This window comes from Podarcis gaigeae (genome assembly GCF_964106915.1).
Source record: "Podarcis gaigeae genome assembly, chromosome: 9".
In the NCBI taxonomy this organism is placed as follows: domain Eukaryota; kingdom Metazoa; phylum Chordata; class Lepidosauria; order Squamata; family Lacertidae; genus Podarcis; species Podarcis gaigeae.
The window spans coordinates 54567534-54591868 of record NC_139685.1 but is presented as its reverse complement, the minus strand read 5'-3'; the positions used below and the strand labels follow the sequence as shown (position 1 = coordinate 54591868).

General features: G+C 42.0%; 1 protein-coding gene across 6 annotated transcripts in view; it reads left to right on the top strand.

The window, feature by feature from the left end:
* Positions 1–24335, top strand: part of ALPK1 (alpha kinase 1) — a 61938-nt gene that overhangs the window by 15453 nt on the left and 22150 nt on the right. For 2 of the 6 annotated variants that reach the window (XM_083756342.1, XM_083756344.1), the window contains 3 exons: positions 212–325; positions 14944–15177; positions 18678–18832. In XM_083756342.1, coding sequence (XP_083612468.1) covers positions 15057–15177; positions 18678–18832 — 276 coding nt within the window. In that variant the 5' untranslated portion in view covers positions 212–325; positions 14944–15056. Of the gene's footprint in view, positions 1–211; positions 326–530; positions 678–6134; positions 6449–7489; positions 7551–14943; positions 15178–18677; positions 18833–24335 lie in introns of those variants that run through there. The other 4 variants (XM_083756343.1, XM_083756346.1, XM_083756347.1 and 1 more) reach the window with 4 other exon arrangements.

Here is a 24335-nt window from a genome sequence, read left to right as displayed (position 1 = left end):
TCCTTAGCATTGGTTCAAGAGCTTTTGCCTACATGCCCTTCACAGATTTCCCAAAAGTGTCTGGTTGGTCATTGCGCAGAAGAAGTGGCTCTCTGCATTCGGAGTTAGGCCTCCTTTAGCAATAAATAGCAGCTGGGGGGGAGAAGGAATTGGGTGGTGCATTGTATGAAAGCCCTTGCCGCTCAAAAAGACACTGTTTTTTCTTGACCAGTTAGATTCACGTAGTGAGAGAGGCAAAGCCTTCAAAAAGTTCTGCAGAAGGAGCAGCCGAGAAGGAGAACTCAAAGGCTGGAAAGAACTAAAGCAACCATTCTTGAGTTTTCGGGTGGAATATTGCAGGCCCTTTCCAAACGGTTTTTTTTGTGCCAAAAATGTTGGCAAGCGCAGCCCTAAAGTAGTGGTGAATGCACAGCAACGGCACTCCACTCTACTGTAGAAAAAGGGTTCAGAAAGAGTAAAAGCCAGAGCCAACTGAAAAGTCTAGGGAGAATTCAGGAGGGCTCTTTACCCGAACATCCTTTCCCCAGCAGAGTGCCAGGAGCAATTTAATGGCCACAGCTGCTCATGAGGACTACAAAGGCTAATAACCGTATCATGAGATGAGTCATGATAAACAACACACGGTGGTTGTCACAGTCATGTCCTTCAGCAGCGCTTCTCATCTGGAGAGAGCTCCGGTAGATTGATTCCCTTTATACCCCAATGCAATGGTTTGGCACACTCACACATCTAATTACCAATAGCACATTACGCGATTTCATGTTGAGTGCATGTGGGTTTGTTGGTTTGTTTGTAAAGGACTTTATTAAATAGCCAATGTTTTAATAGAGGCAGACTGAAATTCAGAATAGGTGTCCCCACATTCCTTATTCCATTGTACCTTCTTACAGGACATTGGCATCAGCATTTTAAAGAGTCAGTCGTTTAGTCCACGTAGCTCACTGAGCAGGTGGGAAAGGGTTAGGTTAGTCCAGGGTTCCCCAAACTTGGGTCTCTAGCTGTTTTTGGACTACAGCTCCCACCATCCCTAGCTAGCAGTGGCCAATGGTCAGGGATGATGGGAATTGTAGTCCAAAACCAGCTGGCGACCCAAGTTTGGGAAACCTTGGGGTAGTCCATCCCTCCTCCACCAGGCCACTTGGCTGAAGGCCCATTTTTAACTAACCTGCTTAGAGCCTGGCATCCTGCATTTCTGTGCTAGTTGTGAAGCACAGGGCTTCATTTCCTCTGCAGTTAGCATGGAAACGCAGGCTACTAATCTTATAGCAGACCCATAGTGGGGAGGAGGGGTTGTTTGGTTGTTTGCAGGCTAGTAACTTTTGTGAACTTATTTACAAGGCTGATTCTGGGAAATCTTTGGAAAGTGTATTTATGTGGATCGAAGTTTTCATAAGTCTTGTTTATTATAAGGTGTTTTTTTTAAAAAAACAAAGTCTTTCTTTATGGACATGAGCAGCTAAAAATGCCACATGATTTAGCCCAAAGAGGATTTTCACATTGCACAGCTTGAAAAGCTACCATTTTATTTATTTATTTATGTTTGTTTCAACAAAGGCACCATTTATAAGTCTTGGAATCCTTAATATTCACTCAGTTTAATTACACCCTTTTATTTTGTATCCACTTTAATCTGTGAAGTATTAGTGTACAAGTGTGTCCACCAACAAAAAGGTTACACTGTGGAATGGAGTGTTGTTCAGGATGCCAGCCAGCCAGTTATTGCCTTTTGGGGAAGCCTCCACTCCATTTTCTCTTCATCTTATTTTCCATTCTGTGATTATTTAACCTCAGTCCTCATTCAGTTTTTTTGTGGGGAGTGGTCCCCTAACCTTTTTGTTTCCCCTCCACACTAACTTTTATTATATTTTTGCAAGCCCTTTTGAGTCTTCCAAAGCTATTTTGTCTATATAAGGATTGGTACTCAGTGAATTAAGGTCACTGCTAATATAGAGGATGCTACCCATCAAAAGCTGTATTCTGTATACAGCAGAAGATGACTTTTATTTATGCATGTTATGATTTTTCGACCAGTGTGATGTTAAACAATCTATTCCCTTTCATTTATTGCTTTCCAAACAATGTAAATGCTAAATGCAATCCACATTTACTCAAAATTTGTTTGGTACAATTTATGAGTTGGTGGTTAGAAACGATATAGGAAGTGTAGCATCATCTTTGTCTCATGAGTGGTGTGACCTTGCTTGGAGGGGTGGGGTAGTTTCTGTCCTCTTATAAAAACCCTTCCTCATGAAAAAACAGTGGGCTTTCACAACACAGAAGGGGCATTGGTTTATAGGCCTGCGCATGGTCTCACAAGAGAACACTGTTCAATAGGCTTCAAAGCAATTCAGCTATGGCATAGCTGTGGCTGGGCCACATGTAATATAGCCTGTAGCTCTTTAAAGAGGATTAGCTTCAGATCAGGAGGAGTATTCATCGCTGGGTTTCATGTAAAGCAGAATATGCTAATGAAATGGAAATGTCTACAGCAAACATTGCGTGATAACATAAACCCTCGAAACTGAGCTTAGCGCCTTGATAGTCCACTCTCAGAGACAAATTTCTTTATCTTCATGTTAATCAGATGGGCAGGGGTGGGTGGGAGGGAGAGCATGATTTTACCACAGTAAACCCTCTGAGGTAATTTATAGTTTCTCCACCACCACCAGCATATTAACCCAAGCTAAATTCAGTGGTGCTTTGCTTCTCTCCCCCCCCCCCCATTTTGTATATGGTTTACTTAAAGTAACTAACAGGCACCCTAAGATGAATTGATTCACCATGAAAAGCTATTTTGTTTTTATTTTTACATTCTTGAAAGAATGCTATAATTTAAATCGGCTGGAGAACCTGTGGCCTTCCAGAGGTTGATGGACTCATGCTCCCATCAGCCCCAACCAGCATGGACAATGGTCAAGGATGATGGGAGTTGTAGTCCAGCAATATCTGGAGGACCACCAGTTTTCCACCTCTGGTGCAACATGACAAAGAAATGGAGAATCAAAGTTTCTTCAGATGAATGGACAGGACTAAATGCAGTGCTAAAATTATAATGGTATTGATGGTGATCTAATGCTAATAATGGGTGGGATTCAACTATTGTCATTGTTATTATTATTTATATACCATCCTTCATCAAGAGATCCCAGAATAAAATATAATTATTTACACAACTACATAATTAGACCAAAGCAACAAATCTGGCTAGCAGAAAACTGCAGAAGAGCTTCTCCTAGCATAGCAGGGCTCCCCTCCTCCCCTGCATTCCTAGGGTGCCCCTGTTCTAGATTGGGGGTGGCATTCTAGAACAGAATGCAGGAGAGGCAAGGGTTGGCGGTTCTGTCTGGCTAGCTGGAATGCTTACACTGATTGAACCATTGCCATAGCACCATGTTAAAATCCAATAATAATAATGAGCTTAGATCTATTTAAAGCGTTTTTTCCCACCACTCTGTTTTTACTGTTCTTAATTACTGTTACCATAATTTCTTCTTAACCCATGCACAACCAACCCATGGTCAGGTTTGAGCAGCATTTGGTCCCAGGCCAAACCTAGCATGGCTTGTTCCCTCATCCCCAAGTGATCATCTTCCAGGAGAATGGCCCTTGGTGTCAAGACAGGGTTGTGTGGGCCACCAAAGAAATGTCCAGATTATTCTAGATGTTGCATTCTAAATGCAAATGTGGCCTATGTTTCTATCTCCACTCTACATATGCCAGTGCTCTGAAGCCATGCTGAAACCTGGTTGTTGCCTGGGACAAATGTAGGCTTGGGTGGCATGTCTGAAAGCGCCCACTTTTCTCATTAGGTTTCTATCAATGAATTCTTCTATTCATTAGTCCCACATTCTGCCTACCCTCCATATGCACTTCCATTAGGGCAGGGGGAATTTACAAAGTAAAAGAAATACGTGGCCAAAGGCAGAATCTTGAGGGAGTCATAATTTAGAGAACAAAAGCACCTGTTGTTTCCCCTAGTAATGACCTTAAAAGTACAAGTTTGGACTGTTTCTCTCTAAATACGACCATCTCACAAGACATGGCTGCATGTGGAAAAGGGAATCGACATTACAAGCAATAAATTTGAAAAGCTCATTAAAAAGACATAATGAATTTGGTACACCACATATTTCTAGATCAAAGTTACCTTTGAAGTGACCAAACTCCAGCCTGTGAATCAGTGAAACTGCTTCCTTTCTGTTCTGATCTTACTTGGTGGTGTCCAATAAAACAGAAGTTAAGGAAATTGTTGTTATCTGAATATGGCTAGAAGGAGCCATCTCTGAATGACAGTCTTGTCCCAAAGCAACAATTGTGGAAATCATTAGGAAGGCAAGGCCAAGTGATGCAAGGAATAAGGTTGTTTTTTGAGTTAATCTTTTCCTGCAGCCGTCGTCACCCGCAACTCCCGTCCACTTGCTGTGTGAAACAGCGTAGTCTTTGTCAACGTTAACAGGGTCTGGGAAGACTTCTCATTCATGAATATGTATCATCAGCTCTCCATGTCTACAGAGACAAACCCTTCAAAACTGCAATAACCACCGCCTCCCCCCCCCCTCCTCTCACCAACCAAACAGCCGCCCAAATCCTAAGCTATTGGGCTGAGGGAGCTGAAATGCTAGCAAGTAATGTGAGCTCACGCTTTCAAAATGAACTAGAGGAACTTTCTGCTCTAAACCTTTCTTAGGACTCGTCGAAGCTTATAGAACACTTTCATTCTTCATGGGCAAATGGGCAAAACTTGCCATGACCTCTCAGGGGGAAAGAAACACTTTTGCATTTTAGTGTTCTAGCCTCAAGCATGAATAGCAAATGTTTCACTGCACACTGTACCGGTAGCGTGTTTTCAGTTCTTTTGCAAAACTAGCTGCGTCTCAACTTCTGAGCTGTAATCCACATAACACTCACAAAGTTCCTCACTTTAAATAGTCAGTCTGATGCAAATAGGGCTTCTCGCGTGAATCCTCACACACAGTGCTTTTTTCTAAAACAATGTTTAGGGGTACTCTCATTTTCCTACCCATATTGAAATACTGTCCCTCAGTGAGGCCAAACTTAGATTCACAAAATGTTTAGAGGTATGCGTACCCCTGCGTCCCTCCAGAAAAAAAGCACGGCTCGCACATGTCAACATTTAGGTTGCTTCTAGGCGGCCTGTTTATTGAGCATTATCCTAATTTGTTTGCAGAAAGTTTGCAGGGAGGTTATATGATGCCATGTCAAGCAATTGTTATCCCACACTTTCCTGTCAGTTTACAGTATATGCTGTGAAAGCCTGTTTTTTCTTTTCTTCTTGAAAGTGGGGTTTGTTGCACAAGAGTGCCCAATCCACCTTAACTGCATAACCTGAATTTGGTAATACAGTGGTACCTCGGGTTACATACGCTTCAGGTTACATACGCTTCAGGTTACAGACTCCGCTAACCCAGAAATAGTGCTTCAGGTTAAGAACTTTGCTTCAGGATGAGAACAGAAATCGTGCTCCGGCGGCGCAGCAGCAGCAGGAGACCCCATTAGCTAAAGTGGTGCTTCAGGTTAAGAACAGTTTCAGGTTAAGGTTAAGTACGGACCTTCAAGTTTCAGGTTAAGTACGGACCTCCAGAACGAATTAAGTACTTAACCCGAGGTATCACTGTATATGATTGAATCCCACCATCAAATTCCCAATAGTTTGGAAGGCTCTTAGTTTGTATCATAACAGATAAGAACTTTGCAGTAGATATACTGGCAGTGACTATTTTGTGCGGGTGTTCTGCTCCCGGCCCCGTGTGCTTAAGCATGTCCCACCCTGTTACACTCCATTACCCTCTGCCCCACCCCTGTTAGCCCCCCACCCCCACCCCCGTTCATAGCTGTCAAATTTTCCCTTTTCTTGCAAGGAATCCTATTCGGAATAAGGGAATTTCCCTTTAAAAAAGGGGGAACATTGACAGCTATGCCCCCACTCTGCCCTCTTGCGAGTCCAAAAGCACCTCTGCGTGTCAGTGTGTAATACATATAAGCTAATGTTGAATGGATATGTTTTATGTTTTAAAAGATCTAAATATTTTGAGGAACGGATGTAAGATGGTTAAAGCCTATCAGGTGTGTTTTGTATTTAGGTTTAATTAATAACCTGGTTCCAATCTGAACACCTTTAGGCTGCAATCGTATACATGCTTATTTGGGAGTAACTGTATGGGACTTACCTCTGAGTTGACATGCATAGAACTGCACTGTTAGAGACTTGATGCTCTCCAATAATCAAAGCTCTTCAACCAAACTGCTTTCCAAAGTCTTGAATTCCCCTACTTTCAATTGCACACTTTTCACCAGTTTGCATAAGGAAAGCTACATAGCAGCAGTGATGCAAGCGAAGAAAAATGATACTGTGGAACTATACTGTATAACTATGGGTCAAGACTATAGTATGCTTGCACAAAACTAAAGAAAGGAATATCCCAGCAAGGTAAGATTAATGGAGAAAATCCTGCATAGCCTGTTATATTAAATTTCTATGTCATGTACACATAAAACTTTGAGGACTAATATAGCCCAATGGACAGAGTGCTGTATTTAGTCCAAGTTGGGTAAGAAAGCCTTAATTTGCTTTCTGTTATAACAGCTAACTCACAGGAAGGGAAAAGATAAAAGACCAGTCCTTATGTCAGCTGGAGTAAACTGAATGTCCTGTAACATATTCAAACTCCCAGCTATAAAGAAGTCAGAGGAAACATGCCTCTGAACACCAGTTGCTGAAAACTGGTGCTACTCAGATCCACTGGCAAGCTCTTCTTACGTTCTTAAGAAACAAAATATAATTAAGTTTTGCATTTTAGTCTACTAGTATCCCAAATGAATAGCAAATGTGAGCAAATCATGTTGTAAGGAAATATTGTTTTAAGGAAAAGATGTAGCTCAGTGGCAGAGCACATGTTTTTAATGCAAAAAGGTCCCAGGTTCTGTCCCTGGCATCTCCAGGTAAGATGGGAAAGACTTCCGTCTGAAACCATGGAACAGTACTGCATGGACCAATGGGTCTGAATCACTATGGGCAAGTTTCCTGCGGTCCTGTAGAGGGAAACATTATGACCCAATAGTTATAGGCTGCTTCGAACATTATGTTTTTCGCAACGTAGTTGTTAGGAGACTGGGGCTACAATCCTATCAACATTTTTCTGGGAGTAAGCCCCACCGAATACAGCAGTACTTAAATCCAATTTAAAATGCATGGGATTGTGCTGTGAGTTTTTAATCCAGAAGGGCTTTGAGTCTGTCCTCTGCCATGAACTCTCCTTCATTATACGCCTTTAGGTGCCAGGCGTTCCTCTTTGGCTGATTATATCTGATACCCTATTAAATGTGTGGGGAGAGAGGGGTTATTGGTTTTTGTTTTTATTATGTATTTTGTGTGTTTTTATCTTTTATTTTAATGTAGAGAAGAGCCCTGAGATCTATGGGTGGAGGGCAGTATACAGATTTAATAAACAACAACAACAATAACTTACTCTATAGGTGGCCTTATACCAATCAGTGTCCCACACCAGCAGTCTGCTGATATGGATAAAATGGTACTCAGCTGTCTTTTGTGTGTGCATGCTTTAAAAACAATGTTATTGTGCAGAGTCCCAAACAGACCATCATATAATTAACTGCATAATCCACTTAATCCCTCAGGCCTGAGGGTTTTCCACCCCTGTCATAGAGAATAGTAGGAACAGCTTTAGACATAGCATTTATACGTGTGTGTGTGTGTGTGTGTGTGTGTGTGTGTGTGTGTGTCACATAGAAGATGGAGCCAGCTTGTTTTCTGCTACTGTAGAGGGTAGGACCCAAAAAAAATGGATTCAAATGATAAAAAAGGAGATTCCGGCTAAACATTAGGAAGAACTTTGTGACAATAAGAACTGAGACCCTGTAAGGGAAAAGGGTGGGATAATAATAATAATAATAATAATAATAATAATAATAATAATGGCAGTGTTTGGAAGTGGAATAGACCACCTCAGAAGGTGGTCACTTTCCCTCAATGGAGAATTTTAAACAGGTTGGCTATCCATCTGTCAGGGATTCTTTAACTCTGATCTTCCTTGCAGGGGTTGGGCTAGATGACCACTGGGTGCCTTTCAACTCTAAAATTCTGTGATTCTAATTAACCTCAGCGATAACGAGTTTTTTTGGGGGGAGGGGCATAAATGACAGCAACAGAAAAGGGGTAGCCTGCTTTATAAAGGTCTTATCAGGTATACAGTGCTTCCCTAATATCTAATATAACCCAAGTCCATCTTGTAAAGCTTAATCTCTATAGTTTCTTTTAAAAAATAATAATAATACAATCTCCTCTCTGCTCCAGGCTACTCTTGATCTCATTTCTAAACACAAGCACTTCTGCTTCTGCTGAGGGAAGGGGGTAGGGTAGACTGTGCAGGAACCAGCCCTCCTCGCCCCCTCCCCGTTTTTCCCATTTTGCCTGTTAATTGGCTGAGACCACCAGAATTTGGAGGACACAGATGTCACTGATAGTTTGCCTAGGGAGCACATTCATGCCCATCTGTTGCAGTCTAGAAGGCTGTTCATACATCCACAAGGCCTTCATTTAATTCTTGTCAGAAAGTAATGTAAATCCCGTTTACCTCAGAGGTCGCAGCCGAGATTTATGCCAATGAGCCCCTTGCAATTTACACACACGCACACTGTAGTTCTATAGGAGAAAAGAAACCTTTTCATGTGGGTGCATATTAACAAGAGAGCTTGCCTTAGGAAAGGCTGTCCCTGAGTCAGGGTTTTCCTTATTTTAATACAGCCGGTGCCGTTTGGTGTACGAGGCTTTACAAAAAGAAAAAGCGTTTAAACTTGAAACCAGCAAACGAGTAAGATGGCAGCAGAGCCTCAAGCAAACAGCCATGCTTCATCTCTCATTCAGCACATTACAAATGAAATAGCCTACCAATTTCTTGCTGTGGTTTCAACATATGCCAGTGGGGAGAAGTGCTGGCCTATTTGTGAAAGAAAAGAAAAGAAAAAAGATTTAGTTTTCTGCTTGGGATGGTATTTACACCAGTGTGTTCAAAGAGCTTGTGTTTTATTTAAGGAAATCCTGCAACCAAGTAACAAACAAACAAAGAGATAAGCTCATCAGGTATAAATGTGTAGAAAAGTGAATGCTGATAATCCAGTTAATATCATCTAGACCTCCCTGGATCATCTACAACCCACAGTACACATCACAACAAATCTGTTTTAAAAACTTGCAGCTTCCCCACAAACTGTATGTGTTGTGTGGTATATTCCAACATTTTAAATCATATATTGCTGTAATATTATGCAGTGTCATTTATGATACCATATTCTTACCTCAGATTTACAAACTACAGTTGTAGGAAAGTATAGAAAAAAGAAATGCAGCGCTGCTCGTTTTGATAAGGAGAGAAACCTCATTAACTTGAAAGTTAAAATTTAAATCTGACCTTTTCAAAGGCCAGGCGTTTGGTGCTCAGCCCTGCTCTCCCTCGGCAGGGCCATGGGACTCATGCTATTGAATTCCAAAGGGAGCAAAATCTGGCCCTTTAGAATGGCTAGATGCAAAGTGCAATGTAGCGTAATGACATGGGTTCAAAGTGGCTTTGACAAGCACATACTTCAAAGTGCTGAAGGGGCAGGGGGAGAATTTGTACTTGGCTGTACATTTGGTATATCATTTTAAAATGTGGCTCTAATATTGCAGTCCTATATTTTTCTACTCAGAAGTAAGTCTGGCTGAGCTTAGATGACTTGCAGCGGAGAGCAAAAAGGCTGCATACACACCATGTTGAAAGGAAAACAAGGATTAAATCACTAAAATTAGCCACTGGTGAGGAAACTATCCCAGATAATAGCTACGGTTCAGCACAGCCTTGCCTAAATTTGCATGACCAAATGCCTAGGAGAACAAGATCTGTTTTAACCTGGCACCAAAATCTCACCGGAGCTAGAGCATTCCTTGCCACCAATGGAAGGGAATTCCTCATGGAAGTCAGGGAACTCTCCAGAATGACCTAGAATTCGCCTCGAGGAGCTGCAAGTGAGATGAAACCAGCAAAAGTTAGGTGGGGGCAGCTTCTGCAAAGCCACATTCTCTGTCATTCCAGAAGTTTCCGCCAACTCTCATGAGTGACAGGCAGTGGGGACTAAAGTACTTACACAGGTGGGTCTGTAAAGCTTTGTTCTGCAAGCAGAGTTCTTGAATCCAAGCTTGTATCACTCTTGAAGTTACTCCTGATTGAAGCCAGGGCCAGAGTATGGACAGATCAGAATGGGGAAATTCTGTATGCCTCATTGTATCATAGAGTTGGAAGAAATCCTAATGGCCATCTATTCCAATGCAGGAATATTTTGCCCAATGTGGGGCTCAAACCCACGACCCTGAGACTAAGAGTCTCATGCTCTACTGACTGAGCTATCCCATCAGTTTGAATTACTTACATATAGTGGTGTTTGTGAAAGTGATTCTTCTCCACTGACCCCAATCTTTTACTTGTTTGGGACTTCCGGGTTGGCGCCATCGCCAAATGACGGACTCCCTCCGAGCTCAGGAGGGAGCCTGCTCGGCAGGGGCTGGGTCCTACCGCGCCGGCGACGCGGGGACCCTCAAAAACCATGGGCGCTGAAACCCATGGGCATGGTGACTCGGCGGGCACCGTTTGTGCCCCCCCGACCCGCGAAGGAGCCTTTTTAAAGGCTGCGGAGCGGGTGACGGGGGGGTGCTATGAGTCCTCCGCTTCCCCTGCCGAGCGAAGCCGCATGCCATTCGACGGAGAGCGCTGACTTCTTCCATTGAAAATTTGGCCTTAAAAGAATAACCCGTGAGTAATTGGAACTTGGATTAAAAAGGGGGGGGGAATTTTAAAAAAAAAATCGGAGCGAGCGGGGGAGGTGCAAAAAGGAAGTCAGCCTCCCCCCTGTTGTAGAGGAGTTAAAGCAAAGGATTTGACAACTAAGATCGAGTGCAACCTTATTTTGAGAAAGTTATTAATTTCGCGATGGAAAATTATAAGACTGGGCTGGAGGAGAAAAGTGGAATGTGAATTAAAATGCAACCCCCCCCCCGAACCCCGGGAGCGATCCGTGAGAGCGCCGGGAGAGGAGAAATAGAGGTTTTGACAGCTGTCAAAGGAGCTGTCAAAGCGGAAGAACAAAAAGAGAACTTTGTTACAAGGACTTTGCCGGTTACATTTGTTACAAATTGGATATAAATTGTTTAAAACATGGAATAACAAGTTACTTTGACTGTTGGGTGTGATCTGGAAGGAAACTGAGTTACTATAATCCCTCTAGAGGAGCTGTGGTACACTACAAGTATTGCTGGCATGGAATTTGAATAGGACTTTTTATCTCCTGGGAAACTGCAGAAATGGAACACTATTTTGTCTACAGAGGTCTATACACTAAAGGAGACAATAGATTTATCTATTGAAGAATGGAAGGGACTTGACGTAATGTTTTGTTCCTGAATAACAAAGCCTCTGCAGAGGAATTAGAAGCTTTTGGAATTAGAACATTTGTGCAGGAGAACAGGGGGGGGGGGGGAAAGGAGGAGAGAGATCAACAAGAACAACAAGAATAACAAGAACTGGACAAAGTTGGAAGTGGGAACATTTGGGACATCCAGATTTGAAAGGTCTAAAGAAATAAAATTGGAGTTTTTACTCTTAAATACAAAGATCTGGATGGAAAAAATGGACCTTTTTGAGACAGACTCCTTCCTAGATTGGACATTTGAAACTAAAAATGACCAAAAGACGGCAAAGACTATTAAAAAGACGGCAAAGCGGACTGGTGAAGGACTATGGCTTAGGTGTGGGAGCTCCAGGACGATAGTAGACATTGATGGACATTGGGAACGCAACCGGGAAAGGGGGGAGGGAAATTTGGAATCCAAAGGGTGTTAAATTATATCTTATTCTTTTTCTTTATTTTTTTTATTCTAATCTGTACTGCATATTAAAGAGGGGAACTCGTGGAAGGGAACAGGTCGATTTTAGGGGATGGGAAAATATTTTTAAACTGGGTCAATGATAATAAGTTTAAAATTGGGGGTAAGAATTTGTTGAATTTATTTGAAAGAATTGGAATACAAGAGGGGGAGAGGAGGGGAAGTCCTGGAAAGATGCCAATGAAAATAAGGTCTTAAATTTGGATGTCTTTCTTTTTTTGTTATATTTGAAAATCTTTAATAAATATTATTTTTTAAAAAAACAAAACAATCTTTTACTTGTTTGGAGACTTTAGAGAAGAAGGGAATACGCACACAACCCCAAAAAGGGAAATAACAAAACCCTTAATGTTAGTAATGAGCCTTGTGCTTCCAGATGTTGCAGTTCCCCAAGTAATTTAAACATCACTCCCTCCCCTCTCAGCTTTGCAAAAGGTTCCTTACACAACCAAAAGATTTGTATAATCACCAGCGCCTCCGTTCATTGGCCACCATAATTTTCCATCCAGAGAAAGGGGAAGTTTCAGTGTAGCACTTAAAATAATTAAAAATGTTTATTTGAAAGTCAAAACAGCCCTGGCCCTAAATAATGATTTGCTTTTCTCAATTGACTGCGCTAAGTCCCCACGGACACTCCTGGGACGATCTTTATTTGTTCCCTGTTGGGATTAATCCATAAATGCAGTCTCCACGTGGAGCTCCTCGGGTCTTTGTTTCTTCCTCCTCATTGGTCTCTCTGGAATTGTAGCATAGCCTAAAGATCAAAATGAGGATGAGATTTATTTATTTATTTTTGCCTTGAGAGCGAAAGGGGCTTAGGGGTTTTAACTGGTTTTTCAGAATTTTATACTGTAAATATGGCTCCAATATTGCACCCAGTTTTTAAATAAAGTAACATTAAGAGTTGCCAGATAAGTAATGCTGCTTGATTTTTTTGTTTTGTTTTTTTGCAGCAAGAACAACAAAGAGTCTCGTGGGCACCTTAAAGGCTAACACAGTCTTTTGTAGGCCAGAATACACTTCCTCAGGTGCATGAAACGTAACAGAGGAAAACAATTCCTGCATCTGGTGAAGTGGGCCCTTGTTCACAAAAGCTTATGACACGATAAACTTGTTATCCTTCAAGCTGCCACTCCTTGTTGTTTGATAAAATTGTGAAGATCACCTATGTAAATAGGGATTCTCACTGGTTTGTAATGATGAACTGATGCTGGAAGCAGTCCTCTAAAATGGAATGCGAAAGCTGTACAATGTTACAGCCTGAGGCTGCATTCACACAGCAGTTTATTCTGTTTCCAATATTCCAATGTTAATTTCTGCATTATATTTGGGCATCAAATCCACTTCCAGAAATCTAGCAGAAGTTTAGTGCTCATTTCTCTGCTAATTGCTTCCAGAAACAATCCATTTGCAACCCCATTAAACCAGAAAATTGTGGCAGTAAAGTGACAAAATTTGGGGCAGTATACCAGAAGATATACTGAAGACTAAACGACTAAACAACAACAACCAGAAGATAGTTGTTTCCTGCCATTTTCATGGGTGATGCATCATGTGCAAAAGCCTTTGGGGCAGCAGTGGCATCGTCCAGTGATATCTGTTGTTGCATCGCATTGCATCCATCGGTGTGAATGAAATTCAGCGTGACATTGGTAAAACACACACAGAGAGAGAGAGAGTTCCATGACACAACTAGTACCACAGTGTGAAGGGAACATTAGAAAACAGAAACACTAACATTATAATTAGGAATACTTGTTCCCCCCATATCTAAATGCACTCCATGTCTCCTTCATTAAACTTTGGAGTCTTTTTTCCTTGTGGATCCTTCATTGTTCTAACTCAAATGCTTTTGCAGGATAGTGTACATCTTTCGCATTGATCGGCAGGTGGCTACAGTTCAGTTTGCATCTTTCATGTTAGCTGACACAGTTTATATATGCCAGGCCTGAGTCACACAAACCTTTTAACACGGTGAGTGGTGGGTACTGAATCTCTGACAAGGGAACCATCCAATTACACAGTGGCGTAGCGTGGGTTGTCAGCACATGGGGCAAGGCAAGTAATTTGCACCCCCTAACCCATGGATTTGCGCCCCCTAACCCTAACCCCCAGATGTTGCGCCCGGTGCGGCCGGCCCCCCTGCACCCCCCACGCTACGCCACTGCAATTACATCACCAGGTACCCACAGAAAACACCTTATTTGCAAACAGGTGTTTTCTTTCTGGGAGCAACTAACATGGAATTGAGCATTAAACTTGCACTCTAGCCTACTAAAGTTCCAAGTGAGGCTTTTACATCCTGTGAAAGCTCAAGCATCATGTGGAAATTTAACAGGGAAAAGTCATGAAAAGTGCCATTTGAATGCAGCCTGAGGTTCACCAGAATTTTCCAGATAATTGGGGGGAGAACTAGATATCGGGGTGTTGTTTCCCCTGCTTTCTGTTTTTCATAACTCTTTTGTTTTGCCCCCATACAGCAGCATAGCTGGGAAAACTGAATGGTGTCTTTTTGTTGACTGGGAAGTTAGCAGGGGATTGCCTCTCCCCATCCACCATGTTGTGCGTACAATTATCCGAGCACTTGTTCCCAAAGTGCTTCCTACCGTCTCCAGAAAGAGTATGTGATGTAACTCATCTAGCATTTCTAGAAATCACAGTGATTCGCTGCAGAGCAAGGTTAAAAGGTCTTGAAAACATGAGGGTTCCAGCATAAAGCACTTGACTGCATGGAACCAACATGTGTGCAAATGGATTCTATGTGTGCGCATGTGGCTGGCCACTTCACTGTTTGGGGCTTTTTACAGGGGTATTGAAAAGCAACCTCCTCTCTCCATGCTGTGGTACACGGACCCCAGGGTAATTTCACACCCTTCCCTAATAAAGTCCTCTGAGACTGTCATGTACTTCCCCTATTATCCCTCCCTGCTTGAGCCTTGCCGATAATTGATGATGCTTTAGTTAATCATCCTTCCCCTTCTTTTGTTCACCAGGTATCTCGGCCTAGAAAGGATCCTTTTCATTTAGAATTTGTGTCTTCTCCTCGGTAATTGATCGCCATACACCCAAAGACGCGCACACCCCACCCAATTTTCAAGCGAGCAGCATGGATAATCAAAGAAGGATGGCCGCTCTGTTGCAGGAATGCAAACAGATGCTGGATCAGATCTCACCAGAGGTGCAGGACCAGTCTAAGAGAGACGAAAGCAGGCATCAGCAGTACAGAGGTGAGATCCCAGAGACAAGTTCTGGGTGCAAAACAGCCAACTGCCCTAAACTTCCACCCCATCCCCGGCCTGCCCTATTTACCCGCCTCCCCCCCCCCCCAATCTCCTAGCAGATAAGTGTCAAAAGATTACTGGATTTCTAGGACATGAATGGGATGTGAGCTAGGAGGCAGGCAGGGAAGGAAGCCCACTTTGTACCAGTGAATTGCTGTCAGTTCTCATTTAAAGCTTCAGTAAACATGAGGCTATAAGGAGCGGTTTTCGTTTAAGAAAAACAATGCTTCCAAAGTTTGGCGATGCACATAAATTTCAATTATAAAAAAGGGGGAGGGGAAATAATGCAACTTCTGAATGGCGGCTGTTTGCTGTCCTTTCACTGAGAGTATATCCCCTTCATTAAAGCATTTGACCGTTTCCCCTAATGCAACTCCCTACATTTGAATTCCCAGATATTTTTCTCTCTGTATAAAAGTTCATCATCTACAAAAGTGTTTTGAAAATAAAAATGGTTCAGGGTGTTAGAGGAACATTTGCAGGCAACGGATACTTTGAAGAGCGGTACGTAAATACCAGTGACACATTGAAAGAGTTTTTGTTTTATTGAATATGATATGAAAAAGAAACCATTTATTAAAGAAACCATTTATTGAAATAAGAAGATGATCTATTAGGTGGCTTCCAACAAATTGAAAACATTAAGCACAGTAAGACATCAAACATTAAGAACTTCCTTATACAAGGCTGCCTTCAGATGTCTTCTAAAGGTTATATAGTTGCTCATCTCTTTGACATCTGATGGGAAGGCGTTCCACAGGGAAAGTGCCACTACTGAGAAGGCCCTCTGCCCAGTTCCCTGTAACCTCACTTTGTGCAGTGAAGGAACCCCAGAAGGCCCTCAGTGCTGAGCTTCAGTGTCCAGGCTGAACGGTGGGGATGGAGATGCTCCTTTAGGTGCCACAAGACTTGTTATTGTGTCCAGAAGCCTCTTTATGGGGTTTTTCCTGCAGCAGATTACCATGGCTAGCTCTTCCAAAAGTAATTACTCCGGATAAAGCTACCACAAGATGTGCCTTTATTCCAAAATAACACCCATTCTGTTCAATGGGGCTTGCTCTTTAGGAAGTCTATTTAGAAATACTAAACAGTTGCAGTACTTTTGCAAAAAGCTTTGCCAGTTCAGAGCCTAATCTTGTACTTCCATAAATTCTGACTTTGTACATTACCTGTTCTGGCAAACACATTTTGCAGCATTCAAATAACCTGGTCCTCATCAAAATGGCAACCCATTTGCCTACAGCCTTCATTTAATCTGGATCTATAATTTCTGCAGAAGCTTTGGGGTTTTTTTAAAAAAATTATATTATTTTTCCTGGAAACAGTCCATCTGAACTAACTGAAGGGGGGAATATGGGATGGCATTTTGATAAGGACAGCATAGTGGGGACATTGTGTAAAACTGACTTACACAAGCAGCACCGAGCGCAGAATAAACTGCTGCGAGAAGTGGCCCTCTGTTAAGCAGACTATTTTTTAAAAAGATAAATCTGAATTTTGTTTGCTTGTTTGTTAACACACACACACACACACAGGATTTTCCTTTTTGACAGACAAATCATGTGACTCCACCTAGTTCTGCTGTTTCAATAGTATCAGCTACTTTGCCCGAGTGAATCAATCATGATGACATTTGGGGAAATTTAAATCCAGCTCATGCAAGGCCTGTTCTGTTTGTGTACAGTTTTCTGCTTCCTTTGGCTGTGATGATAGTTGTCTGTAGATCTTTGGCATTTGGGAATATAGGCTATGTGTAAAAGGCTGGTGTATTTTTTTCTTGTAAGGTTTCCTTTCATTTCATCCCACAAAAGGCACTTTTGTTTCCTTGTCACAAATTCCTTTCAGCTTTATTATCACTCTTTAGAATGGGCTATTGAACTTCTAATCAGGTAGTTCTTTCTTCTTCGGTTTCCCTTATTAAATGCTGGAGAGTATGATAAATAATCGGCTTAGTTACAGATAAGGTACATCAGTGCCCTTTTAATCACTACATTAGACATGGCCCTTCAGGTAAACTACTTCAAGCAGCAAAGGAACCAAGGCTCAGAGATTCCCTAGGACCTACGTCCCTTAGATTTTCGTTTTTGTATTAGCTATCTGCTTTGAGTCTGAGAGGCAATGATATGAATAATGTCACAAAGTGTGTATGATTGTTCCATTTGCTTATATCCCTGCAGGGGTTAAATGCTCCAATTGCAGGTGTCTTCTTCCCTAACAGGTAGTTTTTTATATATATAAATAAATCCTGCCATGATCACATATTGCTTATAAGACGTGTGGCATCATTTATGGCAGCAGTTTGAACTAATTATCTGAACTCAAAGCCTGAAGCTTGTTATCATTATTATTATTTATTAAATGCCTATCTTCACCTGAAGATCACAGAGCGGTTTACAACAAAAATACACACCATAGTAACAAACACAAACAATAACATTCCCCACACATCATTTCATTTATTATTATTACTATTGCTTCCCTAGATACTACTTCTTTCTATCCAGGATGGAGATGAATAGTGGAAACGGGGGTAGGGATTTAGAAATGAACTCGTCCAGCTTGGTTTGCCTTAGCTCTTCATGTCTCATGGATTTCCAGACTGGCTGACTTCACACCAATCTGCCAAATCTCATTCACCATCCTTTTCCTTGTTGTTGTTTAGTTGTTTAGTCATGTCCGACTCTTCATGACCCCATGGACCAGAGCACGCCAGGCACTCCTGTCTTCCACTGCCTCCCGCAGTTTGGTCAAACTCATGTTCGTAGCTACGAGAACACTGTCCAACCATCTCGTCCTCTGTTGTCCCCTTCTCCTTGTATCCTTTTCCTAAGTTTCTGCAAAAGACAAATTCTGAGGAAGAGTGCTGTTTCTTAAACCTCTCCTAACTCATTGATCGGGAATATTAAGAAACTACAGACCTAAGCCAAAGGCTTTATTCAAAGACCCTTCATTCTGGGTTGGACTAAAATTCCATTCAGTATTCTGTTTCCAGCAAGTCAGACGTGACAGCAATGGCTTTCCCCTGTTACATGTCTCCAGCATCTGGTATTTAAAGGTATATTGCCTCTGGACTCGGAAGACTGAGTTAGCTATCAAGTTGCACATTAAGGGCTCCAAACTCTCATTTTCGCACTGTGGAGGAATCCATTTCCTCTGCTCTTTTCTGCCTCCTTTTCTCCTCTCACACCTACAAAGCAACAACAGTCTTTCACTTCCTTGATAAAATCCCTTCTCTTAATGACAGACAGCTCTAGTTTACCTGCAGGGCAGAGCACGGGAGGTCACCTGATGACAGGCAACCTCTCATTATTACTCTGCGGCTGGGAGAAGTGACAGCTTGCAGCCGCTGAGAGGCAAAAAACGGTGGAGGGAATGCTTTCAGCAGGTCAGGTACCACCTCCTAACCTTCACGGCTGAATCACTTACCTGCACTTTGACCTTTTCAGCTTTGCTCCCTGATGATCTGAGGACCCTCATCGAAGAGGCAAAGGAAATGAAGTGGCCCTTCGTGCCAGAAAAGTGGCAATACAAACAAGCCGTAGACCTCGAAGACAAAACAAACCTGAAAGATGTGATCAATGCAAGGCTGCATGAGTTACTGGTATGAAGTATATGACACCTGCCTTTGAAACCTGCATTCACAGCACTTAGATGTACAGTGGCCTAACAGATGGTAGCCTTCCTTTTATATAGGTGACCCTCATCCTTCACTGCTGTTTCTGCTAGGTGACACTTGTCATCCTGACTCCATTTAATTCAGTGGCCGCATTCTTACTCTTATCAGTTGTGTTGGGGGTTAATGCCTTGATTTTGTTTACATATTACAAGATATGCACCCTGGACCAGAAGGCAGTGTATTCTCTGATGTAGACATGGAGATCCTGCACAAGGGGGCTTCCCCCAGTGACTGAAGAAGCCCACTCATTCAGGAGCTTCATGTGTTCTTTGGAGCAAATACAAATGTGTGCAATTACAGATACAAAGGCTTACCAATGGTCTAAAAGGTCTGAGTCCAGCACTATATCTGCAAGAGTTGCAGCTAAATGCCCCTTTGAAGGTCACTTGTCAGGCATGATACAGACAAGTTTTGCTTGTTGTTACATATGTCATCTGAGGTGTAAGCCCTGAAGGTGGTGGGTCCAATTTTAGTTACCTCAGCAAATAGCAAGTAGATAGATATATAGCCTCCAAGAATTTGACTGTACCACTTTCGGAGCCATCTGCGTTGGATTTTTGGCAATATCTTGAGGCAGTGATTTTCACTGTAAATTATGGGCTGAGTAAAATTGTATTTAATTTTGTTTATCCTGAATCAAATGTATTGGACTACCCTATGATTCCAGTGTTTTGAGGAACAGAGAGTAACTTCTCCCTATTTATTCTGCCCTCTCCCCGCCCCCCATTCCTGACTGCATACACGTTTCTTACATACACTGGAGCATAAGGAAAGTCTCTTGGATCAGGGCAGTGGTCCATTTGGTCCAGCATCCTCTTCTCACAGCGGCCAACCAGATGCAGGACTTGAGCATAAGAACACCTGTTGTTTCCAGCAACTGGCATTCAGCAGCATTACCACCATCCATGTGGGGAGTATATATGCATCAGGGTTAACAGCCAGTGATAACCTTACCTGCCATGAATTTGTCTAATCCTCTATAAAAGCCATCCAAGTTGGGGGCCATCACTGCCTCTAATGGGAATAAAATCTATAGTTTATTCTGTCTTCCCTGAATCTTCCAACATTAAGCTTCATTGTATTGCCCCGAGTTCTGGTACAATGAGAGAGGGAGAAAAACTTTCCTCTTCTTCACACAACACATAGCTAAACTATGGAACTCACTCCGCCTGGCTTTCAATTTGAACTTAGCCTGGTCTTTTATTCCCCTTCCTTCCCTCCCCCTCCCATTTTTATGAAGATTACCCGCTCTGGGGTCCCACAGCTAATTCTCCCCTGGTCTCCTCGCTGGCCCAAATAGGGCTAATTTAACCAGCTAGCCCTGGTGATCATCTAATGTTTATAGGATGGATTTCCCCCCTAAATTGATTTTTGAATTCTGAATTTATTGTTATTCATGGTTTATACTGTATTTTATGCTGTTTTTTGTTGCATCAATTAAGTGTTTTAAATTTCTTGTTAGCCGCCCTGAGCCCGGTTTTCTGAACCAGGAAGGGTGGGGTATAAATAAAAATTTATTTGTTTTTTTTTATTATAGGAGGCAGTGATATCCACCAGCATAAATTGCTTTAAAAGAGGATTAGACAAATTCATGGAGGGGAGGGCTGGCAACAGCTACGGTCTACCTCCACAGTTGGAGGCAGCTATGCTTCTGAATACCAGTTGCAGGAAAGCGCAAGAAGAGAGAGTGCTTTTGTGCTCAAATCCTGCTTGTGGGTTTCCCACAGGCATCTGGGTGGCCTCTGTGAGAACAGGATGCTAGACTAGGTGAGCTATTGGCCTGATCCAGCAAGCTATTCTTAAACCTGCGTAGGCCAGAGCTCCAAGTGTGAGAGCCAGTGTGGTATAGTGGTTAAGAGCAGTAGTCTCGTAATCTGGGGAACTGGGTTCGCTTCCCCGCTCTTCCACATGCAGCTGCTGTGTGACCCTGGGCCAGTCACACTTCTTTGAAGTCTCTCAGCCCCACTCACCTCACAGAGTGTTTGTTGTGGGGGAGGAAGGGAAAGGAGAATGCTAGCCGCTTTGAGACTCCTTCAGGTAGTGATAAAGCGGGATATCAAATCCAAACTCTTCATCTTCTCCAACAACCACTGGGAATTTGCTGCAGCACAATCGCTATGTTTGCAGAGAGGGTTAAGTGAGGGAGGGACCTGTTGGTTGCAACCAGGTGCTATTTGTATCTGGGTGTAAGATAGGATAGGAAGTTGCCTCCTTAAATCACTGTTTCTCTCTCCTTCTGTAAGTGAATGGTTTAAGTTGCGTGGAGCACCTTACATGCCCCTTGGTAAAAGTGGGAGGGTTTTGTTGTCGCCCTTGCTTTACAAATCCCTAGTGCTAAGTGGAGTTTTATTGTGATTCTGAGTTTGTTTTGCTGTGTTTTCTTCCTCCCTGTCCCCTCCTTTCCCTTTCCCTTTTTGGTGTGTGGCCTCAGATGGAAATTTATGGCGGTGGCTGACCCCCTTTTACAATGCTCACAAAGCCCTCGGACTGAAGAGCATTTGTCTGCTCTCTCCCAGGATAAACACCTGCAGCCAACTCCCTGAGAAACCTGGATAGATGGGAGATTAATGTGACTGTAATAGTGGAACAGTGTTTGCCCACATTATCCCCTCACCCCAGGTAGAAGGGCCTTTTCTGAGATGATACCAATTATTTATTGCCGAAACATCTGTTGATAACTGCAGCTGCCCCGGCAAAACAAAGCATATCATGGGGTCACAGACTATAGGGCCCTACAATCCTGCCTCGTGCTCTTTGGAGACTATTCACCAACACAGCCCAAAGTACATGGGTTACCGTCGTCTTCAATGTTTCATCGTGCCGTAAAAAATACTTTCTAAACGCTGAGCTCGCTTCCCCATGTGCTTTGAACTATTATTTCATTTCCACTGGTAATTTATATTCTAGCACTATTGTACTGTGGGAGAAAAGGGATACTATTTTACTCCCCAATTTAATTGTAGAATGACTGACACTTTGACCCATATTATTAGTATTAGTCAAGAAAGGTTCTTTCCCCCACCCCCTTTCCATTGCTCTCTTTCCCATTTATTTATTCAAAACGAAATTTAAAAAATTCAAGACACAGAAAAAGTTTCTTTAGAACTTTGATTAAGATGTTGAGCGAGGCTGGGGAGGGGGGAAGTATTAAATTTGCAGTTTGGTTGCGAAGAATAAAGTTCTGAGCTTCCTCTTTTGATATGATTTGCAGGAGGGAATTAATTTAAATCCCTCCGAAAGAGAAATCAGCCTTTGTTGATATTGTTTGGCGAAAACTTTGACACGTTTCATCTGAGTTTATTCTAAAGTGGCGAGTTTAGAATAAGCTCTCCACTGGAATGAACCAGTGTTTGTAAAGTGATTTGGGATCCTTGAATGAAGTGTTTATTATTCTGGAAGGTCAGATTTTGGGGACCATATTCACAGTGTGCAGTATCTTACTTCTCGAGTAGCTCCACTGATCTCAAAGTGTCTCTATGAGAGCACTTGGGTCTCCAGTCTGAAAGTTTGACTTAGCCTTGCATTGTTAGTAGTGATGCTTTGTTTGCAGACCATTGCTCTGTTGAGTATGCAAAACAACCATTGCTGCTTACATCATCCTTTTAAACAGTTCAGCTTTGCATGGGCTGCAGAATCCTATTGTACAAAACAACCAGAAGAGAGGAATGCTCATAAAAGACATGGGGGCAATGGGGGGGTGGAGAGGGGCATGGAGGAAATCCCATATCTGCTAAATTTAATGAGAAACTCAGGGTGGTAGTCAACTGTTTTACTCAGAGTACACCCATTGAATTGGCCCAACTTAAGCAAAGTCATTAATTTCAATAGGATTTCTCTGAGCAGCTTAGTTGACAACCACCTTCAGTAATTAACACATCAATGTAAAACGTGCATCTTAACATGTTTCCCCTCTTGATAGTGATCTTCATTGTGGAATTCCAGAATAGGAGTTTGATAGAAGAAAGATCTTGACTGTTAATGTTATTTCTGTGGGACTATAAGAAAGCAATTCTGGTGATTTGTCACCTGTCTATTCAAAGGACTATCTTAGGGTTCTTTCAGATGTTACATTTTTGGGGGTATAAATTTATGTGGGTTTTTGAGTTTTTGATCTTATTTTTTGCTTTTGTCCTGCTGTTTCATTTCTTAGGTCTAAATTAAAAATAGTGCAAAGAATTAAAAACTGACAAAACTGAAAGCAGCAACAGATTTTGTGTGTGTGTGTGTGTGTGTGTGTGTGTGTGTTGTAAAAAAAGCATTCTAGGGCAGCAGATATCACACAGAGGTGATTTGCCAAAGTCTTGCTTAGCCAAAACTGTTGTTTCATAAAAATTATACACCGCTTGATAATTTTTTTTAAAAAAATCTCTCCAAGTGGTTTGCATTTTTTAAAAAAAAAATCAATAAGAAAAATTAGCAGTAATAAAACTTTCAAAAAGTTAAAATAACAATAGAATAAAAACAAATTGAAACTTTTCATATGAGGTGGGAAAACTAAATCTGCATAGGATGGGATTTGCTAAGGCTGGAGGTAGGGATTGATGCCAACTTGGGTGGCTTTAAAAAGAAGATTTGATGATTGATTGATTGATTGATTGATTGATCTGGTTGATTTGATATGATTTGTATGCTGCCCTTCACCCGAAGATCACAGGGCAGTCATGAACGTAAAAATACAAAATATGAACATAAAATACATAAAAAACCAAGTGCAAGAACAAAAACAAAAACAAACGACTAACGACTAACGACTAACTCCCTTCCAATAAACACATGGAAGATAAGGCTATCAATGACTACTAGACATGATGACTAAATGTTACCCCAGTATCAGAAGCAACATGCCTCTGAATACCAGTTCCTGGGGAACAGCAGTAGAAGATTGCTGCTTTTTCCACTTGTGGGTTTCCAAAAAGTATCTGGTCCTTGTTCTGTCCCCATTTTTTTTAAATCAAGGGATATGCAGTTAACCCTCCCATTGCAAATCATCTCAGCTCTTCTTCCAACAAACGTTTAAAAACAAAAACCCAGGTCTCTTTCTCCTTCCTGGCTGAGCCAAGGAAAATGAGGGTCGAAAACACTTCAGCTTCCACTGGGATTCCAAACAGGACGTTTCCAGCTATTTCCCAGCACGAGGTGTGCTCAAAGTAAGCATAAGAAAACTAGGAGACAGAATGTGCAAGCGGGAAAGCAGCAGAGGTGATAAATAATTATATGTTGATTTGAAATGAACAGCTGGAGATATCTCATCTGCTTTTAATAAATGTACTCTTGCCCGTACGAGTGTCTGTTATGGTTTTCCCTAGGTGCCTGACCTCATACATCTGCAGACTGTAAAAAAACATTCTGACTCCAGCCCATGTGAGGATCTGGTTTTTGAACAAATGGTTGGCACTGCCCTTGGTGCTCATTGGAGCACAGGATTCTG